This window comes from Rhinopithecus roxellana, chromosome 15 (genome assembly GCF_007565055.1).
Source record: "Rhinopithecus roxellana isolate Shanxi Qingling chromosome 15, ASM756505v1, whole genome shotgun sequence".
NCBI lineage: Eukaryota > Metazoa > Chordata > Mammalia > Primates > Cercopithecidae > Rhinopithecus > Rhinopithecus roxellana.
Genome location: NC_044563.1, coordinates 60,408,491 through 60,428,703, shown reverse-complemented (window position 1 = coordinate 60,428,703; position 20,213 = coordinate 60,408,491). Strand labels below are relative to the sequence as shown.

Here is a 20,213-nt window from a genome sequence, read left to right as displayed (position 1 = left end):
GTGGTAGTGGAAACTGGGGGTCCAGGTCTGTCTGTACTTCAGGTCTGTCTCATGGCCGCTGGTGCAAGTCCAAGTCCAAGTGCAAAGCCTGAGAACCTGAAGTTCTAATGTCCAATGGTAAGAGAAGGATGTCCCAGCTCCAGGAAAGAGCATGAATTTGCCTTTCTCCTACTTTTTTGTCTTCTCCATGCCCTCCCACATTGAGAGTGGAACTTGCCACTCAGTCCATCAACTCACACGCCAGTCTCCTGCTGAAAACCCTCACAGACACATCCAGAAATAATGCTTTCCCAGCTGTCCATGTATCGCTGGTGTCCATGGTGGTGGGTTATCAGAACTTATTAATGTCACTGTCACTAAAGTTGGTATATAACCCCCCACTGCTAAATATGACGCACTTAAAAAAAAAAAGAACTTAGGCAACCTAGGGAGACCCTGTCGCTACAAAAAACACAAAAATTAGTCAGGTGTGGTGGCACAGATCTGTAGTCCCAGCTACTTGGGAGGCTGAGGTGGGAGGATCTCTTGAGCCCAGGAGTTTGAGGCTACAGTGAGCCATGATGAGAGGAGCCTCAGGACTCATGGATTAGAGCAGAAGTTACATCTGTGCTGACAAAAGAATGGGATTTGACTGAGGTGCTGATGGAGGACTAGAGCTCTCTCTTCCATCTCTCCTTCTCTCTGTGTGCTGGAGTTAGGCACCGTCCACCCCATTCTCACACTCGGACACTGAGAGCTTGACAGTGTCCAAGGCAGGGGCAGTGCAGGGACCAGCCATTCACAGGTATTTGTTCCTTTCTGAGTTTCACACATTTCCTGGCACTACCTCTGTGCCTCTGACCCAGTCCCTTCCCTCAGGAAGCTCGCCGTCTGACATGGCAGACAGACATGGACATGTGGTATATGGAAGCATTCAGGGCTCTGTGGAAGCATAGAGGCAGGGTCACTACCCCAGTTGGGTGGGAGAGGTCACAGAAGGCTTCCTGGAGGAGTGAACAGGAGCTTTCCAGATGGACATGTGAGGCATCTGAGTAACACCAACAGGTATCACTGCGAAGTGCTTTCCTCTCCAGTCACCCCCCAAATCAGCTGAAGTCTTTCTATCTCCAAGTGAGTTGCTGCCTGTCTTGAAGTACCCCCCACATCGCCGGCCCAACTCTTTATTCAGAGTCTCACTCCTAGAGCCCTGGGTAAGGTTCAGTCCCCAAATTGTCTCCTGTTTCTCCACCAGCAGGTCTGGCAGCTACCAGAGAAGGTCCCAGAGTTCCCTGCAGATGGGGTTGCCAGGAATCTTGGTTACACTGAAAGCACACATTGCCAACATCCTCAGGATGGGCAGAGGCAGCAAGTGAGGCTGTCCCGTGTCTCATGCATCAAAGGAGGCCTGGACTGTCTGGAAAGGCCCTCACCACGAGGAACCAGAGCAGCAGCAGCAGAGACCAAACTGCAGAGAGGGGGCTCTCACCCATGGCTGCAGGGGAAACAGGCAGAGAGGTTTTGGGAGAGAGAGAGAAAAAGAGGTATTTAGGAGCACAGGAGCAAAGTGGGGACACACAGATACAAGGTGGAGAGATTGGCAGAGTGAGCTGGACAGACTGATATACAAAATTGCCGCAGGCAACAGAGATAAAGATCAAGTTTAGGGAGGAGCTGGTCCAATGGTAATGGGTTATCAGAACTTACTAACACTAGTGTCACTAAAGTTGATGTACAATGCCTCCACTGCTAAATTTGACTGCTTTAAAAAATTTTAGGCAGCCTGGGCAACATAGGGAGACCCCTTCTCTACAAAAAATACAAAAAGTAGCCAGGCGTGGTGGCATATATCTGTAGTCCAAGCTACTTGGGAGACTGAGGTGGGGGGATCACTTGAGCCCAAGAGTTTGAGGCTACAGTGAGCCGTAGTGGTGCCACTGCACTCCAACCTGGGTGACAGAGTGAAAAAAAATTTTTTTTAATAAAGAATTTAGGAAGGTAGACAGACGAGGAGACCAATTAGAGTCCCAGTATCTCTTCCAGAGGTCATTGTGTCTAACTTAACTGCTTTCTATTGCCACAAATAAGGTACTTCAGAGTGGGATGTAACATGGATTTAAGATCAGAGTGGGATCTACTGTGGCTGAACTTGGCTCCTTTGCCCAAACCCTGGTAGGAGAGGGGCAGGGTGGACTAGGAGGAGAAATCCTAAACTTTTCCAGTTACTGGAATTATATCATCAAAACTCAAAGATACCTGGGAGGCTGGAAACTTGGCTTCTGGTCCTGGCTCTGCCATGAACTCACTGTCACCTTGAGCAAATAATTTCTCTCTGGGTCTCACTTGACCATATAAAGTGGGTAATGCCTCCTGTTCTGCCTCCTTCCCATGGATTACTGTGCAGTAAAGATGAGATGGGATGGGATGGGATGGGATGAGATGGGATGGGATGGGATGGGATGGGATGGGATGGGATGGGATGGGATGGGATGATGTCTGGGGAGGGATGGAAACCATCCTGGTGTGGTGGTTCAAAGTTTGGCTCTAGAGCCAGGCTCTCTGGACTCCACTTCTTAGTAGCTGGGTGGCACAGGGCTGGTTGCTTCTCCTCTTAGCACCTTTGATGTTTTTGTTTTTGTTTTTGTTTTTGTTTTGTTTTGTTTTGGGACAGAGTTTCACTCTTGTTGCCCAGGCTGGAGTGCAGTGGCACAATCTTGGCTCACAGCAACCTCCGCCTCCTAGGTTCAAGAGATTCTCCTGCCTCAGCCTCCCAAGTAGCTGAGATTACAGGCATGCAGAACAGAGGTGATGACCGTACCATTGGGGTGTGGTGAGAATGAATGGCATGATTTTGTGCTGGAGTGGATCAGAGGAAGCTGGGGGGTCCTTCCTGCCCACTCACAGAGTTCTGAAGGACAGAGGAGTTCTAAAGGCTTGGGGAGGAGCTGCTGTTTCTTCCCTGGAAATGGCCCATTCCCACCTAGAGACATGGTGGCTTGGGTAGGCCTTGGCACACCAAGTGTCTGAGGGAAGAGAAGAGTCACAGCTGGAGATCATCTGGTCCAATTTGCTTATTATACACACTGAGAAACTGAGGCACAGAGAAAGAATGGGTTGGTCATAGAGAAAGAGCAGAGCCTGGACTAGAGCCCAGGCCTCCAGCACCCAAAGCTTGACCTCATGGCCTTCAAAGGTGGGTTTGAGGGAGCCCTGAGGGCAGTAACAGAGACAGTGGGTTCTGCACTGGGAGGCAGAGAAGGACCAAAGGAGGACTTTGTGGAGAGCAGCCCTTCTGTCCCTCACTTCACTGCAGCCTGAATCTCTCAGGGGCCTGATCAGTGGCCTTTTCCTGCAAAGCACAGGTAGACCCAGGCTGGAGAGCAGGTGTCTCTGCTCCCCCAACCATCTGCTCTCCCACACACTCATCTCCTGGCTAAGGCTGGCAACCCCCAAGGTGCCACTTCAGTGAGTGCACTTTTTTAATGATTATTATTAATGAGGTTGTTTCCTTATAAAAGATCCAGGTGGGCCGGGCACAGTGGCTCACGTCTGTAATCCCAGCACTTTGGGAGGCCAAGGTGGATGGATCCCCTGAGGTCAGGAGTTCGAGGCCAGCCTGGCCAACATGGTGGGCAGGGAGACAGCAGTTGGGTGCTGTGCCCCTAAGGTCCAGCTCAGGCTGTGGTCTCTACTAAAAATACAAAAAATTAGCCAGGCATGGTGGCATGCGCCTGTAATCCCAACTGTAATCAAGAGGCTGAGGCAGGAGAATGGCTTGAACCTGGGAAGTGGAGGCTGCAGTGAGCTGAGATCGTGCCATTGCACTCCAGCCTGGGCAACAAGAGTGAAAACTCCGTCTCAAAAAAAAAAAAAAAGATCCAGGTGATGGGGCCAGGGATGAACTGAGTCCCACAGGTGCCTGCAGCCCTTACCTGAATTATCCAGATGGCAAGGCCCAGACTTGCACTTCTTGTCTATAGAAAAGAAACAGTAAAGAATGAAAGGCTCAGGAGCTCTCAGGACAGAAAGGGACCTCAGAGCCCTGGTGGTCCATCCCTGACTTGTTCTGGGAGAAGTTGGTACATTTCCCCCTAATTCTGCTCTTTCATGGTGGAACATCCTTGACTAGGTTTGTCTCGACCCATGAGAAACAGGGCCAGAAGGGAGTGGGCCATCAAAGCCAGGGTCTACTCTGGGGCACTCCTGCTCCCTGGGCCTGTAACTTTGCCTTCCTGCCACGCTCACCTCTCCCTCTTCCATGCCTCGCCCCAGACTGGTCTGTGTTCTTTGCATGCCCTCCTCACCTTATGTCAACTCACGCACGCTCCTGTTGCTGTCCAAGATAGGAAGTGACGTCCTTAGCCCTTCAGAAATTAAGAACCTGGGCCCATCCCGGTGGTTCTTCTTCTGGCCTGTGCTGGGGACATGGACAGGAGGAGCATCCACCACTTCCCGACCACAGCATGAGTGTGACCTTAGGGGCACAGCACCCAGCTGCTGTCTCCCTGCCCCCACCACCCCACCCAGCACAGAATTCCTCTTCCAGCTCATAAATGCACTCTTCTCAGAAACTGAGGTTGGGGCTCCTACTCATTTCTGGCAACAGCTATCTAGGTGTCAATAATCTGGCTGGAAAATAATTCCCTTCCAGCCTCTGACCAGGAGAAAAGCCCGACCAGGCCTGCTTGCCTGCCCAAATGGCCAGAGACCCTTCCCTTGGCCAGGAAACCTTTCCAGCCACCCACCAGGCAAGTGGCCAACTATGGCTTAGATCCCTTCAAGGGCAGTAAGTGCACCCCTCCAAAGGTTATGTCTCCCCTTAGATGGAAGGGGTTGGGAGCTGGTGGATATGACTGGTTGTATTTATGTATCCCTAGGACACAGGAGATAGGGGCTTGGGTTTGCCAAAGTCCCTGGTGGATGTGGAAGGCCCACCTTCTGCACAGGTGCTGACTGGCGCTTGCCATCCTACCTTTGATGTACTCGCAGTTGTAGGTGCTGTGCTTGCCCAGGGCCTGGAGGTAGATGCGGGCAGGGCCCTGGGCTGGTCTGCTGGCATTGATCACTTGGAAGGTCTCGAAGGGGGGGATCAGCACCTCTTCCTCTCCAGGGAAGAAGGAGTAGCCCTTGATAGGGGCCCCGAGGCAGGTCCAGATGCCAAAGAAGGTGTCCTCACCAAACTGCTGGGCTGCAGCATTCTTCAGGGAGGCGGAAGCAAAGCCCCCCAGCCTCACAGTGGCCCCAGGCCCTGCTGGCCGGAAGTGCAGGCCATGCACACCTCGGAACACCTGGTGGCACCGGGGTGGACGCTGGCCCCTGCCCAGGAGCTGCAGGGCCTCGGTCAGCAGGAAATGGAGTGTCTTGAAGGAGAAGTGATAGAGGTAGTGGGCCCGGGAGCGACCTGCCTCACGCACGGCTGCATTGAACTCCTTGTGCAGGGGGCTGTTGGCTGTGTAGGCCAGGAGGGCCACCCCATGCTCATCGCGGAAGCCCAGGGGTGGCGGAGGTGGACGAGTAGGGCTGAGACTCCACTCCGGCCCCCAGGCCTGGCGCTCCTGCCATTGGCTGCTTGCCAGTGTCCAGCCGTCTGCATACACCTTGTTGGCCTGGAACTCCGTGTGGTTGAGATCTGGAAGAGCAGCTGTCATGGCAGCAGCACAGCCAGCGTACTGGTCATCAAAGGAAGCCAGGGCCATGTCCAGCGGCATCTCTTGAGAGAAGAGGTCTCGTCGTGTGATGGGGTGGCTCTGGGCCTGAGGGGGCAGGAGCAGCAGGGACTGAGAGGATAGGCCCCTGGGAGAATGAGTCCCCTGCCATCCAGCTCTCCCCTCCACTGAGAAAGGCAGGAAGGGCCCCAAACACATCTGGTGGGGAAGGGGATTGGGAACCTTTGGCTGTAATTTCCCTAAGACTAGCATCTGGGGCTGTCCCCTTGGGCTGAGTGATCCCCAAGGGAAGCATCAGGCACTCTTTCCTCTCTCCTTCCAGGGTTCAGAAGAAGCTGATGGCTCAGTTCCCTGCTGGAGTGGGAACAGTGGGGGATGCCCATACCTGAAGTGCTTCCATGAGGCCCACAGACACAAGAAGCAGAGACATCATAGCAGGCATCTGCATGCTGGTGACCCTGGGCCAGTTGCTGTCTCTCTTTGAGTCTCAGTTTCTTCATCTGGAAAATTGCAGTGTTAATCTGTATAGTTTAATAAACATGAATTGACACTTAGTCTGTGCCATTCCTAGTGCTTGGCACTGAGAGTCACAAGACAGACATGGAGGCTCAGAAGAGAGAGGACCTTCTCAGAAGAGAGAGGACCTTTCTTGCTGGAAGGAACATGCAGGAGTGACGTGAACAGGGTCTTGCAGGATGAACAAGAGACTAAAATGTCAGCAAGTGGAGACTAGGAGATAAAAGACTGGTGTTTGGGGTGGGAAAGGACTTTTGTGCAGCAGGAATGGAAAAAGCAAATGTATTGGAGGTGGGAACTGAGGATGTAAAGAGGGAAAGACATGTCATCTAGGCTGGCAGAGCTCGCAGGGTAGGAACGTTGGGAAGATGGGCCAGTCATGAAGGGACTTGACAGCCATGGTGAGAGAGCTGGGCTTCACCTCACAGGGGTTGTGGGGTTGGGACAGGGGCAGATCCAGGAGTGTTCGGCTGGTGGGGCCTTAGCAGGACTCCAGGGACAGACTTAGAGCAGGGCTTGGTCCACTGGTTGCCCCCACTCCCTGCAGTCCTCTTGTGGAATGAGCCTTCCATGCTTCCAGGTGGGGACAGATATAAACCCCGGGTGCTGGGGAAAGAGGGGATCAGAAAAGCAGGAGAGGACAGAGGATAATGGTTTCCCCAAAGCAAGCAGCATGAACCACAAGCCTTCCACACCCTCCCTGTTGGGGGACAGGTGGAGTGCCTGAAGTGGCTCCAAGAAGAGGGTGTCCAGGCATTGGGTCTGGATTGAAACTGGCAGTTTCCTTTTTTTTTCTTTTCTTTTCTTTTTTCTTTTTTTCTGAGACCAAGTCTCACTCTGTTGCCCAGGCTGGAGTGCAGTGGCGTGATGTTGGCTCACTGCAACCTCCACCTCCCGAGTCCAAGTGATTCTTTTGCCTCAGCCTCTGGAGTAGCTGGGACTACAAGTGCCTGCCTCCATGCCCAGCTAATTTTGGTATTCTTAGTAGAGACAGGGTTTCACCATGCTGGCCAGGATGGTCTCAAACTCCTGACCTCAGGTGATCCGCCCACCTTGGCCTCCCAAAGTGTTGGGATCACAGGCATGAGCCACCGCGCTGGCCCTATTGTCATTTTTTTAAGAACTAAAAGGAAACATGCTTACACATACACACTTTATTACCTTTTTTCCTCAGGAAAAAAATATCATGAACTTCCTTCCATGTCAGTACATACATATCTCCCTTGCTCACATAATGGCAGCTTGGTTTATCTCACGGTATAAACCATAATTAACCATTTCATACTTATGAACACTTAGGTTTTTTTCCTAATTTTAAAATATTATACATAATACTACAGTGAATATTTAGGTATATAAATCCTTGTCTACTTGTGTGCATGTTTTTATAGGAAAGATTTTGAGAAGTAAAATGAGATTTAAAGAATATGAGTATTTTTTATTTTGATAGAAACTGCCACCCCACCAACAATGGATGAGAGTGCCCTTTATTCCACATCTTTGCCAGTGCTGAATATGATTGATCTCTTTTTAATTTCCATTTAACTGGTAGGCAAAATGGTATCTACTTTTTTTGTTTGTTTGAGGCAGGGTCTTGCTCTGTTGTCCAGGCTGGAGTGCAGTGGCATGATCATAGCTCACTTCAGCCTTGACCTTCTGAGCTCAATCGATCCTCCTGCCTCAGCCTCCTGAGTAGCTGGGTCTACAGGCACACAACACGATGCCTGGCTTATTTTTATATTTTTTGTAGAGATGGGGTTTTGCCATGATGCCCAGGCTGATCTCGAATTTCTGGGCTCAAGCAATCCACCCACCTTGGCCTCCCAGCATGCTGGGATTACAGGCATGAGTCAAAGCTTCCAGCCTCTGTTTTCTTTCTGTACACAAATGGTAATATAGTCAATGGGCCTTTATCTTTTGGAATCTGATAAAAGCTGAAACTTCCCTTTAGAAAATGAATATATGCGCCTTCAAACAAATGTTACATAAATATCAGGGTGGTTATGCTTCTGCCCCCAATCTCATTTAGGTTAAGTGTCGCTGCTTTATCATCTCTGGCTCTGGGGAGACCTAAGTTTGGATAGTTCAGTGACTCTAAGACACTGGGATTCTATGTGTCTATAATCTTCAAATCTAAGATCCTGTAATTGCCAATACACAATTTAAACGTGAAGTATGAGCTTCTCTGGGCAATGGAGTTAGGAGTAGTTTTTACCAAATTCCACATGTCCAAAATGGAGCTCATTATCTTCTCCCCCTCAAAAGCTGCTTACTCATTTATTCAACAATTTTTTTTTTTTTTTTGGTCTAGCATCTGTAGCACGTCAGGTACTAAGGATAAAATTATGAACAACAGCCAAGCGTGGCGGCTCCAGCCTGTAATCCCAGCACTTTGGGAGACTGAGGCGGGAGGATTACTTGAGCCCAGGAGTTTGAAACCAGCCTGGGCAACATAGTGAGACACCATCGCTACTAAAAATAAAAAAATACGTCCGGGCATGGGAGGCCAAGGTAGGCGTATCACCTGGGGTCAGGAGTTCAAGACCAGCCTGGCCAACGTGGTGAAACCCCATCTCTACAAAAATACAAAAATTAACTGGGCATGATGGCAGGTGCCTGTAATCCCAGCTACTCAGGAGGCTGAGGCAGGAGAATAGCTTGAACCCAGGAGGCAAAGGTTGCAGTGAGCCAAGATCGCGCCATTGCACTCCAGCCTGGGCGACACAGTGAGACTCCGTCTCAAAAATTAAAATACATACATACATACATACATACATACATACATACGCCAGGCTACAGGTGTGGTGGTGCATATCTGTAGTCCCAACAACTTGGCAGGCTGAAGGTAGGAGGATTGCTTGAGTCCAGGAGGTTAAGGCTGCAGTGAGCTATGAAAACCCACTTCCCTGGGCCGGGCGCGGTGGCTCACCCCTCTAATTCCAGCACTTTGGGAGGCCAAGGCGGGTGGATCACCTGAGGTCAGGAGTTTGAAACCAGACTGGCCAACATAGTGAAACCTTGTCTCTACTAAAAATGCAAAAAATTAGCTGGGCATGGTGTTGTGCGGAAGCTGAGGCCGGAGAATCTCTTGAACTTGGGAGGCGGAGATTGCAGTGCGCGGAGATCGCACCATTGCTCTCCAGCCTGGGCGACAAGAGTGAAACTCTGTCTCAAAAAAAAAAAAAGACTTGAGTTCTTGTCTGTGGTCTCTTGAAGTTCACCAAGGAGGCTAGAGCTGCTGTTACTAGTTGCTCACTTTCCTGTGTGTAGAATCCAGTCATGGGCTCAGGTGGGGCTTTTTCTCACTCTATGCACCCCAAGAGAGGAACACATGCCCCAGGACTGGTGCCCTAAGGCCTTGACCATTGTGATTGGCTCATGGATGGACACATGACCCAAGAAGGCCAATCAGAGGCCTTCCTGCGAGTTGATCTAAGGATTCAGGGTAAAAGAGAGTGTACCTGACCCTGTGGTTTCCTCAGCCCATCTTCGGGAAGAAGCCCATCTTCCCGGACACCGTCTTCGAGTCCACATGCAGGTGCAGTGGATAGTTCTCACGCAGGCTGTCAGCCTCCCACTTCTAGGGCTCACATTTTTCTGTGTCACATTTTCTTCATCACCCTGGGAGCCTGTTTTTTTTTTTGCAAGCACAGGGCAGGCCAAAAGTATAGGGGATTTAATGTTCCCAAGGGCAGCCTTCAACCAATGAGGTCTGGAAGTCAGACTTCCTGTCCCATAGAGGGTCCCCGGTGGGACTAGTTGATCACAGTGGTAATAGGCTTTTAATTGGCTGCTTTTCTCTTCTCTATCTGACTTTGCCACTCCCTGACTTGTATTTCTTGGGATCACTTTATAAAGAAGCTCACTGCACCCATGTACTTGTCTATGGGTCTGCTTTTGGGGGAAGGAAATTGAGAGTCTTTTCTTTGGAAGATTCTTTTTTAGTCTGGACCCCCAGAATGAACACATGAGGAACAGGCCTGAGCCCGGCCCAGAGCGAGGAAGACCCCAGCTGAGCCAGACCAGCGGCCTGAGCAGAGCTGCCCAACCAAGTCCAGTTTAGATAAGCCACTTGCCGTCAACCCGAAGACCATGAGCCTGGGAGTAAATGTTTTTTTTTGTTGTTGTTTTGTTTTTTTTGAGACGGAGTCTCGCTCTGTCACCCAGGCTGGAGGGCAGTGGCCCGATCTCAGCTCACTGCAAGTTCCCCCTCCCGGGTTTACACCATTCTCCTGCCTCAGCCTCCCGAGTAGCTGGGACTACAGGCGCCCACCACCATGCCCAGCTAATTTTTTGTATTTTTAGTAGAGATGGGGTTTCACTGTGTTAGCCAGGATGGTCTCGATCTCCTGACCTCGTGATCTGCCCGTCTCGGCCTCCCAAAGTGCTGGGATTATAGGCTTGAGCCACCGCGCCCGGCCAGGAGTAAATGTTTGTTTGCCACTGAGATTTTGTGGCACACGGCAAAATGGTTATGCAACAAAAGCCCACTGGGCCAGCTGTATCTCTCATTGCGTCTCTGCAACTCGGTTTCTGTCTGCATCTGCTCTACAGTAAACAAGATAGATCAGAGGCTTGCGGGGAGGAGAGGCTTGAAGGCAGACTGAGGACATGGAATCAGAGGACCTAAGAGAATGGCAGTGAGGACAGACAGAGTTAGGAGATAGACTTTACAAGACTTGATGTTCTGTGAGAGAGGGAAAAATCAAGGATGACACCCAGGTTTCCATTCTTTAAACTAGAAACACAGAGGAGAAGTGGAGTAGACTTAAAAAAAAAAATGAACCCCCCTTTTATTGCCCATCTTCTTCCACCATTCTTACATGACTAGAGTGTCCTGCTCCAACACAGCCCTGTGAAACTTTACTTTTTTTTGTTTCAGCCTCATTGAAGTATAATTGGTATACAAAAAACTGCACATAATTAATATATACAATTTGGTGAGTTTGGAACTAAGTATACACTCATGTTACCATTACCACAATCAAGGGAATAAACATGTTCATCACCTCCAAGTTTCTGTGTATCCCTTTATTTTCATTTTATTTATTTTATATATATATATATATATTTATTTATTTATTTATTTATTTATTTATTTATTTTGAGACAGGGTCTCACTCTGTCGCCCAGGCTGGAGTGCAGTGGCACGATCTCATCTCACTTCAACCTCTGCCTCCTGAGAATCAAGCGATTCTCCCACCTCAGCTTGCCGAGTAGCTGGTACTACAGGTGCCCACAACCACGCCAGCTGATTTTTGTATTTAGTTGAGAAGGGATTTCGCCATGTTGACTAGGCCAGGCTGGTCTTGAACTCCTGACCTCAGGTGATCCATCCACCTAGGCCTTTCAAAGTGCTGGGATTACAAGTGTGAGCCACCGCACCCAGCCTTGTGTTTTTTGTTTGTTTGTTTGTTTGTTTTGCTTTGTTTTGTTTTGTTTTGTTTTGTTTTTTGAGACAGAATTTTGCTCTTGTTGCCCAGGCTGGAGTGCAATGGCATGATCTCAGCTCACTGCAAACTTTGCCTCCCGGGTTCAAGCAATTCTCCTGTCTCAGTCTCCCAAGTAGTTGGCGATTACAGGCACGCGCCATCACGCCTGGCTAATTTTACATTTTTAGTAGAAATGGGGTTTCTCCATGTTGGTCAGGCTGGTCTTGAACGCCCAACCTCAGGTGATCTACCCACCTCAGCCTCCCAAAGTGCTGGGATTACAGGCATGAGCCACCGCACCTGGCCTGTTTTTAGTTTTATTTACTTTTGTTTTGGTTTTGGTTTTCATGTAGCAAGAACATTTAATGTGAGATGTGCCCTCTTCACACATGTTTAAGTTCACAATGCCTTATTGTTACTGTAGGCACAATGTTATACCAGAGGAGACTTGAAAAGCTCATTTTGCTCATTATTGTAGTCCCATTACAAAGCAGATGCTCAATAAAAATGTATTGAATTAATGATCAGGTTTGGAGGGGAAATGGTGAGTTCACTTTGGGAAATGTGAACTCCCTGAAGCAGATGTCCAAGAGGTAGCAGAATGGACAATCAAGGAGACATGAGAGTCACAGGTGATTGAAATCAGGGAAGAGATGAGATCCCCAGAGCAAGGGAAAGAGTAAGGCTGAAAGGCAGAGGGCGAGCTGCTTGATGGTTGAAGCCAGAGGTCAGGTGGAGCCGCACTCCTCCTTGGCTTTCTAGAGTCTCTTTGCATCTGGTCCTTGGGTTCCATGAGATACCATGGTATCCTTGTGATAAAATCCTCTTTAGGCTTAATCTAGCTCAGGGTGGCTCCTGTTAATTTGCCATGGCAAGTCTCACATGATAAACCATCCCCATTATTCACCCAGTCATCCATGATGGTCCCCTGGGTGTCCATTCAGTCAATCATTCGTCAAACATTCAAATAGTTGCAAACTAACGCTGGGTGAGATAGGGGTCCATCCTAGATTCTCCTTCCCTTCAACATCCGCACTCCCTGCCCTGGCTCAGGCTTGCCTGTGCCTCCCTGCTGATCTCCCCTCCACAGTCAGCCCCACTAACGTGCCTGCCCAGGGAGAGCGATGTTTCTAAACTGCTCATGTTCCTTATGTGCTTAAAAGCCCTCTGTGCCAAAACTGACTGGAAGAAATATCTCAAAATATAGAGGAAAAATGCAGAGACAAAAATTATGAGGGAAGAGATAAGAACACATCTAGAAAAAAAAAGCAAACAGACAAACAAACAAAACATCCCTCCATACCCTCAAAACAGAGGCCACCATCCTTATCCTGGCCCTCTACGCCCTCTGCAGCTCGCACCTGCCACTCCTGCTTGGCTTCTGTAGTGCAGAACAAAGTCGCAGGTGGGACTCCATGGTTACCCTCCCTGTGGTTCTGCACACATTGTCCCCTCTCCTTGGGACACCCTTCTCCTGGCTACCCACTCTTCAAGGCTTAACCCGGGGAGTCACCTCCTCCAGGAAGCCCTCTGACTCCTCTGGGCTCCCATATCACCCAGTGCTGTCCTCTGTCACTGTCCTTATCACACTGTGCTGCCCTTATATGTGCCTGGCTCCTCTCCTGGCCAGTAAATTCCTTGAGGGAGCATGTATGCCAAGACCAGGCACTGGGTAGGCCTCAGCATGTTTGCTGAGAGTCTGAGGAACTTTCTCAGCTCAGCTAACAGCGTAGACCACTGCAAAGCAGGTGGGTGGCTGGCCTTGGTGACCAGTGTCAGGGGAGATGTAGTGGGAGCCGGAGGGACGGGGTGGGCATGGGCCCAAAGAGCTGGGGATGCTGAGTAATTCCTTTTCTAGCCCAAGGGAGTTGCCATTCTGTCCTCCCTCTCATCCCTCTTGGGGCCATTCTTTCATCAGTTCGTCATCCAGGCCCTTGCTGAACATACCCTCCTGGGAATGTGACCCCAAATCTCCTCACAGGAATCTCAAACTTCCCATGGCCTCCAACCTTCCTAGGTATCCCAAACTTCATCAAAGTTTCCTGGAAACTTGTTCTCATGACTCCCAAAATTCCACCATTCATCTCCCAAACTTCACCTCAAAACCACTTTTCCTGCCCAGCACCCAGGAAGAAAGTGGTGCACTCCTTACCTAGGCCTTGTCCTGGGTGGGGAAGCTGCTGCTGGTCTCCACCATGGCCACCAGGAGAGGGGAGGACAAGTTTCTTTTTGATATTGTCAATCCCCACCCCTTGCACCTCCCCCACACAGCTGCTCAGAAACACGACACTCCCCCATCTATTTCTGGATGTCTCCTCAGGGCTCAGGAACACCAGCCTCTGCTCAGTCTGACCTGCCCAGTGTTCGTCCTACAAAAAAGAGAATCCCTGAAGCCAGATAGGAGGTGGACTGAAGCACTAGGGATCCAGGTTGAGACAACTGCCTCCTCACTGGCTATGGTCCTGTACTCTGGTCAGTCAAGGAGGAGGAAGAGAGGAGGAAGCTTCAGCACCTCAGCTTCAGAGAGCATCTCCTTAGATTTTGTACCTTTCACGTGAACACTGAGACTTAGCTAAGGTGCCAGGAGAGATTCAAACTAAGGAGGCTGGATTCTGGGTCCCAGTTCCAGCTCTGACTCGCCAGGTGATCTTGGAAGACTTCTTTCTGCTACACTTAGGATCCCTGCCAATGACTGGATTTTTTTTGTTGTTTTTTTGTTTTTTATTTTTTGAGATGGAGTCTCGCTCTGTCGCCAGGCTGGAGTGCAGTGGTGCAATCTCGGCTCACTGCAACCTCTGCCTCCCAGGTTCAAGCAATTCTCCTGCCTCAGCCTCCTGAGTAGCTGGCACTACAGGCGCCCGCCACCATGCCAGGCTAATTTTTGTATTTTTAATAGAGATGGGGTTTCACCATGTTGGCCAGGATGGTCTCAAACTCTTGACCTCGGGATCTGCCCGCCTCAGCCTCCCAAAGTGCTGGGATTACAGGTGTGAGCCACCGTGCCTGGCCCCCAGTGACTAGATTTGAGTCCATCTCTTGGGGCCTTATTTTGGGTTCTAGGTCCTGGGATGGGAGAAGCAATCCCCCAAAGCCAGAGAGTGGAGAGCGACAAAGCAGTGATCCCAGTAGATCTGGTCTCAGGGGCTGTCCCAGCAGGCCAAGCTGTCCCCAGGTAGTATCTTCTCTTCAAGCAACTGCAAACGCTCAGCTTCCTCCAGAGAGCAGGGCAGGCAGGATATGTAGGCAACTTCTCTTTCTTTCTCTTTCTCTCTCTCTCTCTTTCTTGTTTTGCCTCTAGCCCAGGCAACTTCTTTCTCTTTCTTTCTCTCTATCTCTCTCTTTCTTTTTGGCATTTCGCCCAGGCTGGAGTGCAGTGGCTCCATCTCAGCTCACTGCCATCTCCACCTTCTGGTTTTAAGCGATTCTCCTGACTCAGCCTCCGGAGTAGCTGGGATTACAGGTACCCGCCACCCATGCCCGGCTAATTTTTGTATTTTTAGTAGAGACGGGGTTTCACCATGTTGGCCAGGCAGGTCTCGAACTCCTAACCTCGTGATCCTCCCGCCTCAGCCTCCCAAAGTGCTAGGATTACAGGAGTGAGTAACCGCGCCCTGCCTGGAGCTGTTTTTCTAACAAGCACTTAGAAGCACCTCCCTCCCCACCCTCCTCCACGACTGGACCCACAGTATGTCTTCCCGTTTGGTCTACAGAAAGGATTCTGGGAGACAGCAGGATTCTAGGTGGAGGAAACTTTTTATTTGACAGTCTGAGGGGATGAGGGGACAGGGATGGGGGAAATTAATGAGCCAGACCATGATGGAGTCCTTTGGGTAGCTCTAACCTTTCGTGCCTACCTCAGCTCCAGCAGGCAGCATTTCCAAATCCTAGCTTTCGGAACCCTCAGAAATCCTAGCTTTCAGCGACCCTCCGGCCGCTGGGGGAAGGAGGGGTGACATCCCCCCTCCTCCTGGCTCAGGCTGCTGGGGAGCTCTTCCCTGAGCTACGAATTCCTCCACTGGCCCCTTCCCCCATGGCCTCTGACGCGGCATCCAAAACTCAGAGTCAGGTTATTTATAGATAAGCCCAGAGGAGGTGGGGGAAAGGCCAGTGTCTACAAACATGGGTCACCTGAGTCTGAGCGGCCCCGAAAGCGGTCTGGGGGAGGGGCGAGCCTGGATCCTGTGGATTTGCGACCAAGGGCTCTGTCTCTGGCCCAACCCCACTGAAGGGGTATGGGGAGAGGGCCCAGAGCAGGGAGGGAGTGGGCGCTGCTCAGATGCTGGAGCACGTGGCCCAAGGTGTGGGCCAAATGCAAACTCTGCAATTGAGAGTGCTCCAGGGGCGACCTTTTGGCTGGCGGGACCTCCGCGGGGCCCCCTGGCCTGGTCGTCTGGGGGCCAGGGGCCGACCGGGTCAGGGCCCGCCTGAGGGAGAGGCCAAGTCTCACAAGCTTCTTCCCCCTCACAGCCAAAGAGGGTCCCGCAGAAAGACCCCGCAGTCCTGGAGGAGGGGAGTTGCCTCTCAGGCCCTGCCCTGCCGCGGCCGCTCCCGGCCCCGCATGCGGCGCTGGGAAAGGGGTGTCGGGTTACCAGCGCGGGGGCTCTAGCTAGCCTCGGGAACCTTGCTTTCAGCCGGACTCTGGGGACAGCGCAGCCCCCGCCCGAGCCCTCGGCTCTACCTCCCGCTCGCGGCCTCAGCAACCTTCAGGTGGGTCCTCCGCCCCCGGCCCTCTCCTCTCTGGCGGAGCCAAACTGCGGCCCCGCTTTTACTGTCTCAGAAAAGTCCCGGGACTGGGGACTCTGAGGAAGGGGCGTCGGGAGTCTGGAGTGGAGACTCGGAGCGGGGGCCGGACAATAAACTCCAGGCCCCGCCCACGCTCCCGGCCCCGCCCACGCCCCGCCAGGGCCCTAATCCTGGACTCCCGATCCCGTGCGCCTGGAGACAGGGTCCAGATCTCCCTCGAGCCCCCTCGAAACCAGGACTCCAGCGCCACTGGTCCCGCCCTCACCCGGACCCCTGGCCCTCACGTCTCCTCCAGGGATGGCACTGGCGTCATTGATGATGGCCCTCGGCTGCTTCGGCCTCCACACCTGGCAGGTAACTCCAGGAACCATCTCCTGTCCCCAAGGGGGACACTGGGGGGCAGACCCTGAGGAAGTGGACTGGGGGCTGACTCCTCACAGCCCTCTCCCAGGGACTCTTCCCTAGGATTCCACTCTTAACTCTCTTCCTCTCAGGAACCTCCATCTCTGCAGGGAGCCCCAGGTTCCCATTCTGTCTCCTAGAACCCCCACCTCCATTCCTCTCTGGATGCCTCCAACATTCTCCTCCCCACCTCTCATCTCCCAGCGCAGGCACAGTCCGGCAAAGCCTCCTTGGGTTACCTGCGTGCTGCAGTCCTGGCAGCCTCTCCCAACCAAGGCTTGGCCTCCCCACCACCCCTACGCCAAATGTGGGTACAGAGCAGGGGAGGACGCAGGCGTCTCAGAGCTGACAGTGATTTGGTGTGGTGGCTGAGCACCTACCTGCAAGGGCTTCCTGCTAGATGAGAGGGAAAGAGAGCCTGAGGAGAATGGGGCTGGGGGTCAGGTAGCTGGACACTTGCTGTGTGTAGTATTTACACATCACCTGCTTGCTAGATCTTACAGCCAGAAAAGTGCTTGGTAGTCATCTAGTCCCACCTCCCACCGACCGCAGGAACCTTTCTAATGACAGGATGACCCTTTTTAGGTTGTACAGAAGTAATGCTCTTTATGCTGTCTTCATAATAACTGTGAGGTTGGAAGTATCCTCAAGTCCAGAAAAGTTATGACACTTGCCCAAGATCTCACAGCTAACAGGTGGTAAAGTCAAGATTTCAGGCTGGGCGCAGTGGCTCACGCCTGTAATCCCAGCACTTTGGGAGGCTGAGGCTGGTGGATTACTTGAGGTCAGGAGTTCGAGACCAGCCTGACCTACATGGTGAAACCCCGTCTCTACCAAAAATACAAAAAATTAGCTGGGTGTGGTATTGCACACCTGTAATCCTAGCTACTCAGGAGGCTGAGACAGGAGAATTGCTTGAACCCAAGGCAGGGTTGCAGTGAGCCAAGATCGTGCCATTGTACTCCAGCCTAGGCAACAGAGTGAGACTTCGTCTCAAAAAAACAAAAACAAAAACAAATTAGCCAACCATGGTGGCATGCACAGGTAATCCCAGTTACTTGGGAGGCTGAGGTGGGAGAATCACTCCAACCTGGGAGGCGGAGCTTGCAGTGAGCCGAGATCTCACCACTGAACTCCAGCCTGGGCGACAGAGCAAGACTCTGTCTCAAAAAAAAAAAAAAAAAAAAAAAAAAAAGATTTCAGCCCATGTCTGTCTGACTCCAGTGCCTGTGCTATTTAAGCCTCTTATTGGGTCCTTGCCAAATTGCATATACCTGATATTTGGGGATAAAAATGAGATTCTGTGTTTCTGGATGGGTTTGCCCCCAGGACCCGTGTCCAGTGCTCTCAACTTATGCTCTTTTCGGTGTGGCACCTCTCTTCCTTCCTCCACAGGCCCAGGCTGTTCCCATCCTGCCCCTGGGCCTGGCTCCAGACACCTTTGACGATGCCTATGTGGGTTGTGCAGAGGAGATGGAGGAGAAGGCAGACCCCCTGCTAAAGGCGGAAATGGCCCACCATGCCCTGCTGCAGGAATCCTGGGAGGCAGCCCAGGAGGCCTGGGAGGACAGGCATCGAGGGCTCACCTTACCCCCCGGCTTCAAAGCCCAGAATGGAATAGCCATTATGGTCTACACCAACTCATCTAACACCTTGTACTGGGAGTTGAATCAGGCTGTGCGGACAGGCGGAGGCTCCCGGGAGCTCTACATGAGGCACTTTCCCTTCAAGGCCCTGCATTTCTACCTGATCCGGGCCCTGCAGCTGCTGCGAGGCAGTGGGGGCTGCAGCACGGGGCCTGGGGAGGTGGTGTTCCGAGGTGTGGGCAGCCTTCGCTTTGAACCCAAAAGGCTGTGGGACTCTGTCCGCTTAGGCCAGTTTGCCTCCAGCTCCCTGGAGAAGGCAGTGGCCCGCAGATTTGGTAATGCCACCCTCTTCTCTCTAATGACTTGCTTTGGGGCCCCTATCCAGGCCTTCTCTGTCTTTCCCAAGGAGCACGAGGTGCTGATTCCCCCCCATGAAGTCTTCTTGGTCACCAGATTCTCTCAGGATGGAGCCCAGAGCCTGGTGACTCTCTGGAGCTATAATCAGACCTGCAGCCACTTTAACTGCGCCTATCTGGGTGGTGAGCTGTGCATGGAGGAAGCAGGACTGGCAGTGTGGGTGAAATAAGCCAGAATGTCCCTACACAATAATCCCCAGGGCCTTCGGGAGACCTACTTGGTTAAAGGCGAATTGAGGGCTGGAAGTCAGCTGGAGTTAATGTCATCTGTGACTCGGGTTTTTTTGGGTCCTATAAGTGTTTTCCAGATTTGTGAACATTCTCAGATGATTCTATATGTCCTCAAAAGGGTCCATCTGCTACACAGTCTAATAGACCAAAATAACCTGGTTAAGGAGATCAGCAAGCAGCAGAAAGAGCCAGGGGGACTGCTTCAGGTCTCAGAGGGCCCTGGGCTTGATGAGGCTGATAGGGCATGTATGTGCCACTCCCAAGTGCTGAGGCAGGGACAGATGGAAGAGTGACTGGGTCTTGGGTGGGAAGAGGGATGGAAACGCAATCTGGAAAAACTTCCTGGAGGACAGAGGAGGAAGGGAAGTCAGAAGTTTCCCTTTAGGTGACGGGAAAGATAGATTGAGAGGGGAAATGGCCCTGCCAGGGCCTGATGGGCAGGCAGTTTGGGTGTGAGTCTGTCGACATGGAGGCCTCACTCTGCTGTCTGTTGCAGGGGAGAAGAGGCGGGGCTGTGTGTCTGCACCAGGTGAGTCGCTCTTCCATCCTCCCTCAGCTGCTTTGACTCCCACTCACCCTGCTGACCCCTTCCTTTTCTTCTCCCTCCAGCAGGGGTGCAGCCAGTCACAATCTGAGGGGGCCTCCTCTCTGCCCCCCTGGAAGACCCTGCTCTCGGCCCCTGGGGAGTTCCAGCTCTCAGGGGTTGGGCCCTGAAAGTCCAACATCTGCCACTTAGGAGCCCTGGGAACGCGTGACCTTCATATGAAGAAGAGGCGCCTCCAACAGCCTTGAGAAGCAAGAACGTGGTTCCAGACCCAGCCCTAGCAGCCTTCTCCCCAACCAGGATGTGGGGCTGGGGAGGCCATGGCAGGGCTGAGGGAACTCTGCTATGTGGTGGGGACTTCCCGGGACAAGCAAGGGAAGTACTGAGGCAGCCACTTGATTGAACGGTGTTGCAGTGTGGAGACATGGAATTTTATTGAGGTAGCCACTTGATTAAAAGGTATTGCAGTGTGGAGACATGGAATTTTATGATTGGTTTATTCCATGAGACTAGACCATCTGCCCCACTCTGGCCTTGCTAGGCTGAGGGACTGACTGAGGGACTAAAAAAATAACTTCCTGGGGCCAGGCATGGTGGCTCACACTTGTAATCCCAGCACTTTGGGAGGCCGAGGTGGGCGGATCAGGAGGTCAGGAGATTGAGACCAGTCTGGTTAATACGGTGAAACCGTGTCTCTACTA

At 51.8% G+C, this 20,213-nt stretch overlaps 2 protein-coding genes across 9 annotated transcripts; one reads left to right on the top strand and one right to left on the bottom strand.

Moving 5' to 3' along the window:
• Positions 1-80: 80 nt before the first annotated feature.
• On the bottom strand, positions 81-13,838 carry ART1 (ADP-ribosyltransferase 1). Of its 2 annotated transcripts, none has more exons than XM_030917490.1 (5): positions 13,743-13,799; positions 6,028-6,163; positions 4,949-5,729; positions 3,909-3,950; positions 81-1,471 (listed from the first exon to the last, which is right to left on the bottom strand). In XM_030917490.1, exons 2-5 carry the CDS (start codon positions 6,088-6,090, stop codon positions 1,374-1,376), a joined length of 984 nt encoding a protein of 327 aa, XP_030773350.1. In that variant the 5' UTR covers positions 6,091-6,163; positions 13,743-13,799; the 3' UTR covers positions 81-1,373. The 2 variants fall into 2 exon arrangements, with proteins under 2 accessions (XP_030773350.1, XP_010365233.1); XM_010366931.2 differs by having other exon boundaries at positions 1,147-1,471; positions 6,028-6,142; positions 13,743-13,838.
• A 1,426-nt stretch (positions 13,839-15,264) lies between these two features.
• ART5 (ADP-ribosyltransferase 5) lies at positions 15,265-19,992 on the top strand. 7 transcript variants are annotated; one of them, XM_030917487.1, is made up of 6 exons: positions 15,265-15,330; positions 16,058-16,297; positions 16,536-16,687; positions 18,131-18,860; positions 19,465-19,497; positions 19,705-19,992. In XM_030917487.1, the coding sequence occupies exons 3-6, from the start codon at positions 16,631-16,633 to the stop codon at positions 19,758-19,760; spliced, it is 876 nt and encodes a 291-aa protein (XP_030773347.1). In that variant the 5' UTR covers positions 15,265-15,330; positions 16,058-16,297; positions 16,536-16,630; the 3' UTR covers positions 19,761-19,992. The 7 variants fall into 7 exon arrangements, with proteins under 7 accessions (XP_030773347.1, XP_030773345.1, XP_010365228.1 ...); XM_030917485.1 differs by lacking the exon at positions 15,265-15,330 and adding an exon at positions 15,695-15,820; XM_030917486.1 differs by lacking the exon at positions 15,265-15,330 and adding an exon at positions 15,859-15,888.
• Positions 19,993-20,213: the final 221 nt, after the last annotated feature.